A 13,840-nucleotide genomic window follows, 5' to 3' on the forward strand; every position below is an offset into this window, starting at 1 on the left:
GGATTTATGATTTTGTCAATTACTGTTTTTATGAAATATACATGAATTTTTTGGGAAAGGTAATATTTAATGTTACTTTAGTTAAAATATTATGTACATCTCTGTGATGATATATGTCTTTTCTAGTTAGGTCTCAAGATAAGGGCATACACATTGCCATGTAGGAATTCATTTATTTATTTTTTAACTTAGCTAAAGTTTGCTTCTTAAAGACACGAATTTTTGCAGATGAACTCATGGACACAATCGTATTTTAGGGTATTTTCTACTTCTTTTCCTTTTCTTTCTATAGGCCCTTTTTTTTCCCCTCTATTATTTTTGGGCCATTTAATTTAAATTTTATTTTGTCCCATCTTTTCTTTCTGGCCTTTTGAACTCGTACAAAATGTACAAAGTTCCTTTTTACTCTCCTCAAATACGAAATTGCCCCCCTTTCTATATACCTTTCCTTCGCACCTATGCTTGATTTTTCGCCCATCGGTGCAGAAAGACTTAGCGGGTGCAAAACAAGACATCTGTCTAATTTGTCTGTCTGTCTCATCGGCTTTCTCTCGTATTTCTTAGCTTATGCTTCTCTCTCAGCCAATTCATTTTATATCAATGAAGTTGTGGAGATTATTGCATTAATTTGCAAAGGCACTTCGTAGCAATAATGCCTTGGTCCTAAGATTATTTCTATTATCAATCTGCCAAAAGATATCATTTGAAGTGCAAAATGCCTTCCGGTAAATTACATCAGTGAAATTTGACAGTCGCGTAATCTGTCCTGTAATCGTGCTTCATTTGCGAGCCGGTAGCCTGTGAAATATAGTAAAGAGTTTCGTAAAATGATTTACCTTACAAGAAGCGGGCGCTTCAAAGTTTCGTGTATTTTCTAAGTAACAGTTCTTTTAATTTTGGCGGTGCGGTGTTTTTATGAGAATCTGTGTAAATTCAATATCAAAGTTACTGTTTTGGGATACCAGCTGTTAGAATGATAAACAGTTATGTATCGCGCGATGTGTCTGAAAATTACTTAACAGTCAAAAATTTTGTATCATGGATCTGGCAAAAAATCTTTATATGCATTAACAAAACTTAAAATAGTTATGGAAGATAGATTTTTAATACAGAGCTTGCGCGTAGCTTTTGTAATATGCTTATATTTTTTGACGTTAGCATGCTATTTAACCCCAATTCTTGTTACAAAATATTGGGGTTCGAAAACACAGCTTATAACATCTCCAAACCGTGCTGTAAGAAATAAGCAACTAGGCTTTCGAATTATTAGTTGGTGCAATTGTACAGCAACTGGAATTTTTTTAGCCATGTGCTTCCTTGGCCTTTTTCCATATGTTGAAGAAAAGTTTCATTCTATAATTAGGAAACTGGATTATGATATTATGTTTCCTATAGCGGAATGTGTCATTGTATTAGGATTTGTTCTTACTCTTCTGTTGGAACAAGTTATCTTAACTTGGAGAGAACAAAAAGAAGCAAGTTTGCGTGATGATCCTGAACAAAATCAAGGATTATTGGAGGAATGTGAAATGCAGGATCTGTCAGATGATCCATCTGGACTACGTGATGAGCATGAAGAGCACGAACAAAGGCTAGTTGAAGGAAAGCCTTTGCAGCACTCAAATTTTTCTGGAGATGATCCTAATGTTGATGTTATATCAGTATCAAACAACATTGATCAAAGTCATAATTCCCACTTTGTAATGCTTATGCACAGAGGAAGTGCTTTTTCATTTTTTATTCTTGCACTTGCTACAGGATTGCATTCTATGTTTGTAGGTATTACTTTAGGTCTGCAGACTAACAGTTCAAAAGCTGTTCATCTCTTTATCGCAATAATAACACATGAATGTTTAGTGGCTGCAGCCCTTGGCATTAATTCAACTAGACTGAAATATTCTTTCATGTCTTATTTTAAATTTGCATCATTATATTCAGCTGCTATACCATTGGGTGTTGTTATTGGTGCAGCTATTGAACGTGCCCCAGGTACTGCTGGGGATGTTATATCTGCCATTCTTCAAGGTTTAGCAGCAGGTACTTTTCTTCATGTGACCTTCCAAGAATTTATCCCTTCTGAATTTTCAAACAGACAAGATAGAATATTAAAAGTATTATTTGTGGCTCTTGGCTTTATTATTATAGCAGTAGTAACATTTTTTATTAGCTAAATGTAAAATAGACTAGTGCTTTTTGTGTGTACAACATTTTTATAATAATTGAGAATCCAGTATAATATTTCACTTAATTTGAAAAAGTATTTTGAGATTTTTAGTTTTAACGTGCAACGGGCTTATTATTTCTTTTGGTATCTATACATTATTTATAGTGAAACAATATTGTACCTTTTCTTATAATATACCAGAAATTTTAAATACTTTTGTTATGGAATATTGTATTCCCCCACCCCCCTTATAATATTAAATGAAAAAGATTGAAGATGGAACAGGGAAGGGCAAAACCAGGATTTCTGAAATTTTCTATGCAGATTATATTTATCTATTTAATGATAAGGATATACGCATCTCCCAAAATACTAGAAAAAAAGGATATGTAATAATACAAAATGCATTGTTATATATATATAATTGTAATATACTTAATATTCTTAGGAATTATCTTCCTCACTATTGTATGACATATTTAATGTTTTCTTTTGTGTTATACATACACATTTTTGCATCAGTGATGTCTGTTGATGTAACTTAAAATAGTTTATTATTTGATATGATCTGAAATAAGGGAAAAAGTGCAGAATCATCCACTGCTTGGCACATTTTTAAGACTTGCACAAACTCTGTATCTGTGTACACATTGATGTATTTTCACTTAAAAAGTCAAAGGAAATTGACAAAAATCCAATTGCTCTTACTCTTGTAAAAAGCGCCAAACATTGCGTGCTAAATAAGTGGGCAATTCTGCACTTCACCCCATCAAAATAAGTATGTTTCACATCATATATTCAGTTCTTATTGTTTTGAAGATATGTCCTAAATTTCTGAAGACTATTATTTATGGGTAATTAAGTATGAAGGATGACGTTGGAAAAATATGTAGTATTTATCTGCTTTATCCAAACTATTTAGTGAAGATCCGTGTTGGATAATATTTTTGGTACTTTTCCATTTTGCTGGCGCAGGCGATAAAGTCGCGAAAAATAGTACAACCGATGCCAAAGGGAATATCTCGCTGGTAACCTTTTACTCTTGATTTTCACAACAAATGGCAGCAATTTCTTACTGGATTGATTGTTTCATTCAATATTGGCTTAAAAATTACATAAAATGTTTACCAGATAGTTCAATTTTATGCCCTAAGTGATAGAAATTGCTTTCAATGTGTTAGGCTTAGCTTCGCCAGCACTGTGGATATTGCTTCTTTTTTGGAAAAATCAAAATTACTTCTTCATTTCTGCTAAATAAACTTCTTTAGAGCATATTGTGCTGATAATGTGATAGAAATTACTTAAATGGCAGCTATATTTTGAAAATATAGTAGTAAGAAATAAGCAAACCGCCAATGCACGTTACATGTTTAGTTAACAAAGTAAATAAACATGTAACGTGCATTTGCGGTTTGCTTATTTCTTTCTACTATATTTTCAAAATATATCTGCCATTTAAGTAATTTCTATCACTAAGGGTTTTCGTGGTAATTAAGCCAATTAGTATGCAATCACACTGCTCACCCAAAGGTGAAAATACGGAAAAAAGCGAAGTCAAGGGTTAAATTCATCAATTCTAATGAGAATGCTCTTGTGAAGTAAAGCACTGTGGTTTTACATAATTTCTAAGTAAGCTATTAGTACGAACTGAAATAATTCTTGCATTTGAATTTGCATTCCATAAGATTTAACTTGAAATTAATGTGGGTAATTGCTGACAGAATTAGATTTTTGTAGCGTAGTTTATGTGAGATGAGATCACTTGAGGCCATGTGATATGAATTGGTGTATCAGGATGTTGAACTATGAGATCATAGTAAATTCTTAAATTAATGTCTTTTTACAAAATTTTAAATATTAAAATGTTTATGCTTTCAAAATAAAAAATTCTTAGAACTAACATTTTTTATTTATGTGTATACTGTGTGTTGTTGCCAATAAAGTCTGCTTGGCGAGAATTTGCACCGTCCAAACGGAAAAGTACCATATTTTTTTCACTTTTCTAGGATTGGATTATTCAGTTATGGGAAAGCACACGAGGGCTATCTGCCTAAAGGGAGGGAAGCCTTTGTGGAGGACTTTCTAAGGGAAACTGGCTCGTATACACGTTACACATGGGAAAAACCACAAAAACGCTCATGCAGCCAGCCCGTTCGCGGAATTCAAACCTCAACTTTTTTAGGATAAACCATATATAAGTTTCTTTTCTTGAAAGGAAATGACTGGCAAAAATTTTTATGTCATGTTTGAAATCATTATTTGTATACATTTTTCATAAATTAAACTATGAGGTACTCCTGTAAACTTTAAAATCATTTAAAGGAAATTATATGCAATTACAATATCCAAAGAGTTGTTAAATTTTTATTATAATTATCATTTTTTAACTATTCAACTGTCAACATAAATACATGGACGTTTATCAGTCTTTTCCTTTAAAAAAAAAAGTGTTGAAAATTGCGAGTTAAAAAAACTTGTAATAAATCTTAAATAATTGATTGTTTCAAGTTTCATAATCTTTTTTGTAAAGTATTTTCATCGTTAGTGATAGTCCTCAGATAAAATTCTTCTTCGAATAGTAAATGTTCACGTAGAATGCATTGCAGATCTTTTTTTTTTTAAACCTTTTTCTAAAATCTTTGATGCCTTTGTCTTTAGTATTTTTGAGGAAACATTGTAAATTTAGTAGACATTAAATCTGTTAATGAATGTAGATGCTTAAAAGCCATCTCTTTGAGAGCAGTGTTATAATTAACCATTTGGCGTTTTTTTTTGTAAATTACATGTTATCCTGTAAATAGTGAGAAAATTAAACTGAGGTGCTTGATTTTTGCTTTCCATTCTCATTCATTTAATGTTAACTTTCTCCATAGTCATGGTTTTATTGCACTGAGAAAAGGGCAATGTTTTCATTAAAAACTGACACATTTTATTTCAATTAATTTAATTTGACATGTTCATTAAGTGAAAAAACATATATTGTACGAAACAGAAAATTTCTATTCATGTGTTGTGGCTGCACTCCTCTATGACCTGGTCTGTAATGCTATGAACTTTCTTCTGAGTATAACTGTAATAACTTTATGCCATTTTGAGTCACAAAAGGTTCTTAAGAATGCTCTATCCTAAAAGTTTAAGAATAAAAATGAATATTATGTAACTCTTTTTATTTTAAAATTGAAATCGCTAAAGACATATTTTGTGCTTTCTAAAAAATTAAAAGAAGAACTTTGAATTATTAGTAAAATTTTTATGAAGTGAGTTTAAATTGTGTTTTAACTCATTTTCTTCAGCTCATACTTGTGCACTGAGGCAATGAATTGTGTTATGAGTTAGTTTACATTAAATGTTCTTTAATTTTGAAGAAAGTTTAATGTAACATTTATTAATTAAATGTTCTCTAATTTTCAAGACAACATGTAGGAAATAGTTTGATATAACTGGATTCTCAATGAACTGATGCTGTAAAAATGTCCATACATGTAGGTATTCATACTGCATATTGAGGTTGAGAAAATTGACTGAATATTTTAGAAAGCAATGTAAAATGGTGAAAATCCAGGAAAGTATTTTTTTTTTCTGATAGAATGTTTGATCCTTTTTCATCGTAGTGAAAATTCTCAGGATGTATAAAATTCAGCAATAAGTATTTATAAAGTTAAAACATTGTATTATTGTTGTTTATTGATTATATCTTTTGCATTAGAAATGCCATAAAGGCATATTTCTCAGATGTTTGACATATTTAATGTATTGTTATTAACTTGGAGTTATCTTTCTTCTGTGTATTACTAGGTGCATAATGTAGTTTAGCTACATGGTGTTAAAGTTAGATATTTTGTCACAAATAGCAAATACATACCATGTTTTATGCAAGTTCTTTTGCTGCACAATTTGCAAGTTTTTTATATTGTGCATACTGTATATTAGGGTGTTGTATACCTTAAAAAAAGTCATATCTGGTACCTCTGTTGAAAATTTCAAATATATTTAGTATCTTTTTATCTTAAATAAAGCACAACTTTTGATGCAATTGTTATGAAAAGAATGGTGCTTCTCCTGCACATTATGTTACAAATGTTATTTGTTAATATGAATTTTAAGTGCTGAAAATCTCTTGTTAAAGTACCTAATATTTGAAATTTTTATTTTCATATTTTACAGTAGTGTTTTGTATAGTCCCTTGCATATTCATTTTGGTACCTCACCAATTAAAATGAAGTATTTGAAGAATCTTTAGTTGAAGTTATGTTTGAGAACTTTGGATGGGATTTTGGTAGTTTACTTGTAGGCAGTGCCAAATCAAATTGCATTAACCTATGCAAAAATTTCCTATCAAGTAACATGTTGAGGACAAAAAGTGCCTCTAATGAAGCTTTTGGATGAACAATAACTGTGAAACATAACTTTTATTAGAATTTTGCAGTTTACAGCATAAATGCCATGTTAATTCAGAAAGTTGAGTACTATTAACTTTCTGTTACCATTTCTACAGTATTTATGTTCTTTTATATATAGAGGTTAATATTCTGATGACCTTGTAATAAGTAATGAATAACGTATTAGTCATACTATAAATGCTTAGTTTATCTTATAGCCTGCATTTCTTAACAAGAAGTGTTATTTCTCAGAAGACATATAACTGTTTCTCTACCCCAGAATATTTTTCTGTCATATATAGTATGATTTTGCTGCTATAAGTTTGAAGTTCATAAAATATGTCAAATTTTTGAAAAATTCAATCTGAAAATAATTTTTGCTATACATCTTCAACAGATATAAGAAATTAATAAGTCATTTTATCGAGATTTATTATGATATGCTGAGGTAACATCCACATATATTATATTTTGAGCTTAAAAATATTTTGCATTCAGAATTTTATGCATACTGACATGCAAAAATTATGTATTTCAAATCATTGTTTTAAATATAAAAATGTTCATTCTGTATTCACTATTGTTAACATATTACTGATTTCAAAGATCATCAACTCTACCTTCAATTTAAAGATTAGCAAAATAAATATAATTTTCTAAATTCATTTATGTTTTTTTACTCTGGAACAATTTGTGAAACTGTTTCAGAATTAATTATTGAAAATATTTTTTTCTTTCAAAATAATAATTTTTTTTATTATATTACTATAATGACTAATTATTATATGATGCAATATGTGAAATCACTCCATTGTGATATTAATGATGAGTGCCAAAAAATACACTGCTTATGGCTACAGCCGAAACTACTAAGGGAAAAAAATATTTTTTTAAAGCTTTAGAAAACTATATCCGAATTTAATTGAACTAGCATTTTTTCCTTAGTATTAAAATTAGAAATAATAATTTTTTAGAAAGTTTTTAAAAAGGCATTCTAATAATTTAAAATTATTCATGTTGTAAAAATTCTGGAAAAAAAAAAAAAGGTGCATGTAATTGCAGTAAAAAAAAAATCATTTCTTTATGAAAACTATATTTAAATATTGACAACTATTTTTGTTTATAGGAAATTTAGTCAATTAACTGTTTTTATTATGTACTAACTGCTACTGGGAGCTTAAACATTAATCGTAAAGCTGATGTAGTTGTTGTGTTCTGGTTTCCTGCAAACTAATTTCCTGCTTTTATCATCTGTTTACATTTTTCAGTGTTGCACTTCCACAGCACTTTTTGTTTAGTGATGCATAATTTCATTGTGTGAGAATCGAAATATTCTCAAGGCAATAAATATTCCATGATTCTGAGAAAGCTAACTTTTCCATTATTTGAAAAAGCCTAGGGATCCAGTCACAAAAAAACAAATGCAGAATATGTCAAAAGCTGGAAAAATTGTAATTAGAATAAGAAAGATGGCAAAATTTAAACAAATGGTGGCAACACTGAGGCAGGCTTTCAATAGCAAGTTATCACTAATTGTAGCTCTCGAAAGTAGTTAATATGTATCACATATTTATTGCTGTTTATCTAATTCATACATAAGCATGTGACTGATAATTCACCATAATTTGGGTCCAGTGGCATAGCTAGGGTGGGGCAAGGGGGGGAGCATCCAAGGGTGACAAATTGATAATACACATTTCAGAATGAAATATTTTCCATTCTTGAAACACAGAAAGGGACACAAAATCTTTAGGTGTCCCTAGGTGCTGAAAACCTTAGCTACGTCTTTGTTTGGGTATCTATCTTTGTAAAGCAAAAGTTAAACAAAAACAAATATTTGTTAATTAATTATGACAATATGATCAAGTCAGAGGTATTTCTGACTTACCTACAAGAGTCTGTTTACTTCTGTAAAAGTTAATTAGTTACTTGTGTTTTAAATTATGTAAAAGAGAACCAGAAAATATTGAGAAAGAGGAAGCAAAGGAAAAGTATTTAACTATGGCTGAAATTAATGCATTTTAAGTGTTTTTGGAGATTGTAAATTCATATCATTTGTGATAGTTTTCAATGAGAAAAGGAAAATTGTTTCATCTAGCTTAATTAAATGATGTTGATGTTATGTTCGAGATCAAAATCTCAACATAAAAATCTTCATTAAGCATTTGTTAGTCTGTCAGGGCAATGATTATCCATACCTGTTAATTTAATGTGTTGAAATGACCTTTTTTAAGTATTTATGAAATATTTTAAAATTTGATTCTTGTGTTATAAAATTGTGTACAATTTTTTTTTTTTTATTATTATTATTCTGTAAGTAGTTATAGTTTCATTTTAGTGAATTAGGTACTTTTTTTTAATATAGTGCATTATTAATAGTACTGTAATAGATTTACATATAAAAATTATGAATGTTGAGCAACAGTTGATATATATTCTAGACTCTTAAAATTTAATTAAATTCATGTATTGCTTCCATTTGCAAGAGGCCAACTGTAGAATAGAATCATAATTTTGCACCAATTAATTTGCATTCTTACAACAGAATTTATTTGCTGGACAGATGAAATTATATCATGCTTCAGTTAAGCACAATCAATGCTTTAAATTTAATTAACAGAGAAGTTAAATAAAACTGCCACACCACATTCCATCCTGTAAATGTAGTATCCTTAAGTGATAGATATCCTCTGTGCCTCTTTCAAAGTAACTATGCACAAAAATGTGCCAAATGAACAAAGGCATAGATATGCACTTTTTACATTGATATTGATATATACTATTTCTTCATGATATTACTGATATATTTTTTGTATTTTAGAAAATATTTTAGACTAATAGCGAAGTTATTTACTTACGAGCTGATTTACGAAAATTTTTCAGTTTTTAAAAAGGCTGTTTTATGTTCTTTCTTCAGATGAATTTAAAATAACTACAATTATGCTAATTTGAAATTGTTCCTTTAAAATTATTTATCATAAGCATTATTCACTTTGCTTCATAAAACACTTGCTTTTGATTTTTGTCATTTTAGGTAGATGAAGTTTAGATTATTATATTTTTTTAACTGCAAAATTTTTGAATAGATTTCATAGGTAAGTTTACTTCTCAGTATATTTTCTGTAAAACTAGTACATCTGTAAACTATTTACATACATGCAATAAGTAATGAATGTAGAGATATTTATTTTGTTTGTAATAAAATGAGTATGATATTTTTAGAGAGAATTAATTAACGTCGTAAAGATTTAATAGCAACGGTATTATTGAAAGTGATTTATGTAATTTGAAAATTTTTGTTCATTTTTGATATGTTAAAAATGTTTTGCAACAATTTCTTAATAATGAAATTATCTTTTTATTTTCATTTTTATCTGTGATTTAAAAGAAGGAAAAAGAAACTGAGTATTTCTCTTTAGCTTCTTATAAGTTTTAATTCATTATCTATTAAATAATGTATAGAATCTTCAACTGTCTCATGGGATCAAGTAAGTTATGTTTGAATTGTTACATCTTTTCTGCTAGAAACTTACTTTCTGCTTTATTTTCAAGAATACATTTTGGAGTACATATATGTGCATGTATTGCACTATATGAAAACTAATAGAGTTGTATTTTATTACATTATGAAAAAGTGCACTATTAACTGTCTGGATAAGGGAAAAATGACTCTTGATAGGGCTTTCTAAAAGAAACTGGTTGGTATTTATATCATGCATAGAGGAAAAACATGAAAACTTTGGTCCAGCCAACCCATTCATCATAATTTGAATCTGGTATATACTACCAGAATAAATGAGTCAATAAATTTTTTTTACCCAGTGGTAGACAGTAGCCATTATAGGCATTGGCCACTAAGGCCAGAAGTGCCGGTCACTTTGTTATGCAGAATATGTGGGCCACCGTCGCCTCCCATGAGGGGACAGACAATCCATGCCTTCTTCAGTATTCGAACAACAGTCAGTCACTAACCGCTTTCCAATCTGGGTGGTATGAGTTAATACATGTAAGCTAGTATTACTATGTTATAACCTAATCCTTTCAACTGCTTTCTTGTAGAAATAAGTATAAAAAAAAATAATCTGATGCCAGTAGTTCTGCGTTGTTGATGTATTTCATCTTCTATAGCAAATTACAGTTTACTGGTAAATAGCCGAAAGATCAGCTTTAGATTATCAGAGCATTGTTTCAGTTTTTATTTAAGACCATGTGTGTCTGTATGTGAAAATACATATCATGTGGTGCTCCAAGGTATAAAAACTCTTTTAACCTGATAATTGAACCAAGTAACACAGTTGAGTTGGGATTGTAATTTAATAGTTTATATCTTTTTATACAGTGTATTTTTATAGGCAGAATTAAATCAAATTTCATTATGTTGCATTTACTGGCTAGAATTTTCTATCATGTCTAGCGTTTTGGTTTATGTTGGGGATTTCTTATTTCATATAAGATTATCTATCATTTTGCACATTTCTTTCTCTTAAATTTAAAATTGGACACAACTGCAAAAGTATAATAGCGATATCCCGCAACAGCCGACTTGAATATAATATGCATATGTGTTACGAGTTCAGTAATAAAGATTGCATACGCAGACTAAATTTGCTGTAAATACATTGTGCAAAATAAAATAAAAGTTTTGTTATTCATTGCCAAATTCAGTTAGTTCCATTTAAAAATTTTATTACTATTTTTATATTTTTTACCAAATCACAAACAATTAGTGAAAAACAACTACAGTACACTTCCGATTATCCGCGGAATCGGGTGGCGTAGCCGCCGAGGATAACAAAAATCGCAGATAATCCGAAAAAAGCTAAAACAGGGTATAAGCAAAAGAGAAAACAGTCATTCCAACTTTGAAAAATCATTTTATGTACAATAAAACGTAAAATAAACAGCAGAAAATGTTTAACTAACGCTTAATATTTTAGTATATCACTCGAAACTAACCTAAAATGCATTTTGTTAATGAAAACAGAAAAGTGCTTTGTACTTACGAGAGGCGTCAAGGATACACAGAAAAATTAATACATATGTATTGTTTTCATACTGTAATGTATTATGTAATTACAAAAGCATAACTGTAAAACTACACCTTTTTGAAGAAATCGGTCATTTGTGTTTGCTTCTTGCTTTGGAAGCATTTTCTCTTGATCCGAGATTGCATTTTTCGTAGCATAAGTTTCTCGGCCAACTCCGCGTCATCTTGTTCTTCCAAATAGCTCAGCAGTCCGTCGACTTGTTGAGAAGCCGCTTCGTGAGTCTTCCGCATCTGCACAATGGGCTCTTCTTCATTCTTGATCTCTCCCCTTGCTTTCTTCAGAATTTTGTCATCTGTCAAGCGTTCGAAGCCAGGTTCATTGACGTCACACTCCAATCACTCAATGTTTTCAGCATCGACGTTCTCACCACCCGGAACTGTTTTCACCATATCGGCAAGAGTTGCCGTGGGCGTGTCTACATCTCCATTGTCTTCTTCACAACTCAAAGGTTTTAGGTTGTTGTTGGCTTCAACATTAGGCATGAGTTTTCTCCATGATTTTATGAGGGTTGACGGTTTCACTGAGTCCCATGCAGATGCAATATCGTAGATGTCCAAGATTGTATAGTGTTTCCAAAACTCTTTCAGATCATAACCTTCCTCAATTTTGGTCATTAGCAGCTTGGTTCGGTATGTTCTCTTCATTGTTGCAATGACTCCTTGGTCCATGGGTTGGATTAGCGCAGTGACATTTTGGGGGAGAAACTTTGTAAAAATTTGTCCATCAGAAGACTTTAGCACGCTTGTTGCTGGGTGAGAAGGTGCGTTGTCGATCAATAACACAGCTTTTTCAGGCAGGATTTTTTGATTTAAGACGTTTAGGCACTTGAAGAACAAAGATTGTTTCGAACCATTCTTGAAAAATGTTTCGGTTCATCCATCCTTTTTTTTTTTTTTTTTTGGTTAAATTAATCAACGAGCAAATTTTCTATCCTTGTGCCTTTGAAAGATCTCGTTTTTTTGACTTTCCAATGACAACAAATCTAAGTTTATGTCCACCGGTAATGTTACTGCAAGACATGATAGTGATCCTTTCATTGATATGATAGTGCTTTCTTTATGACCTGCCGCTTTACTTTCACTTTTAAATGCTAAAGTGCAAGTAGGAAGACATTTCCACAAAAGTCCCGATTCATCAGCATTGTAAATTTGTTCAAAAGATAGCTCTTCTTTTAAAACAAATTCTTCAAATTCATGGTGGAAATCGTCAGCTGCTTGTTGGTCACCACCAAGTTTCTCCCCATGAAGTCCAATTTCTTGAATTTCATGTCGCTGCTTAAAACGAGTCAACCAGCCAGAAGATGCATTAAAATTTCCTTTCAGGCCTAACAACTCAAAAAGGTTTTTGCCTTCGCCGCAATGATAGGACTATTTACAGGAGTACGCTCTTTTCGAACTTGAGCTAACCACTCTGTCATTGTCATGAGAACACTTCATAGTTTTTCGTGTTTTCATTGCGAAAGCACTGTCCGACATGGATGCAAAGTTCACCAGTTTGTCTTTTTGCTTTAGAATGTCTGTACTGTTGTTTCCGCGATTCCGTAATCCTATTCCATCTGCTGCCTTGTAGCGCCGTTTGCTACTTTGAAAATTAATTCTAGTTTTTGTGCAATCGTCAACACAACCTTCTTTCGTTTTCCTGACATTTTAAATCGGAACCACACAAAACCAAAAAAGCACAAGCACTGAACACGATAAAAGATAAGAAATTAACTCCGACCGATTCGCAAACACTATCAGGCTTAAACTAACAATGGCGAGTGGGAGGAAGTGGATGTGTCAGTAAGATTAAGACGAGAGAGAGGGCGGTGGAACGGGCACTGCAAAGGTGAGTAAGAAATCACTTACTCATCAGAGGGGAAGGTTCCGAGAAGACCTGGGATATTTTTGCTAAAAATAAGCGCGATGTTGGCAAATTTAACGTTTCGCTCAGTTTTGTGAACATTTTTATTTTCTTTGCTTTACACTTGGGGGGGGGAACCTTTGTGCGGCTGGCACGGATAATCGGGAGTCTACTGTATTAGAAAATTCTTTATATTTTGTATGTTACCATTTAAAAAGACCTGATACTCATTCATTTATTTGCAACACATGCTGATATATTTAATCTCTTTGCAGCATCACTAAGTAATTAATCGTATATTACTTTTTCTGTGATTTCTGTAGTAAAAGATCGTAAAAGTCCAAAACCTTTCTTTATAATAAATATTTATATGCTAAAGCAAATTTTTTAATACACGAATTCCCCTC

At 31.1% G+C, this 13,840-nt stretch overlaps 1 protein-coding gene across 1 annotated transcript; it reads left to right on the top strand.

Moving 5' to 3' along the window:
• The first annotated feature begins 524 nt into the window (after nt 1-524).
• Nucleotides 525-4,991, top strand: LOC118190567 (zinc transporter ZIP3-like). Its single transcript, XM_035361305.2, has one exon. It carries the CDS (start codon nt 1,089-1,091, stop codon nt 2,169-2,171), a length of 1,083 nt encoding a protein of 360 aa, XP_035217196.2. The 5' UTR covers nt 525-1,088; the 3' UTR covers nt 2,172-4,991.
• Nucleotides 4,992-13,840: the final 8,849 nt, after the last annotated feature.

The sequence above is a fragment of the Stegodyphus dumicola genome, chromosome X1 (assembly GCF_044657685.1).
Source record: "Stegodyphus dumicola isolate Sdum_Otavi_A_Nest chromosome X1, ASM4465768v1".
NCBI lineage: Eukaryota > Metazoa > Arthropoda > Arachnida > Araneae > Eresidae > Stegodyphus > Stegodyphus dumicola.

Coding starts and splice junctions, on each gene's coding strand:
- LOC118190567 (XM_035361305.2), top strand. CDS start 1,089: ATGGAAGATAGATTTTTAATACAGAGCTTGCGCGTAGCTTTTGTAATA.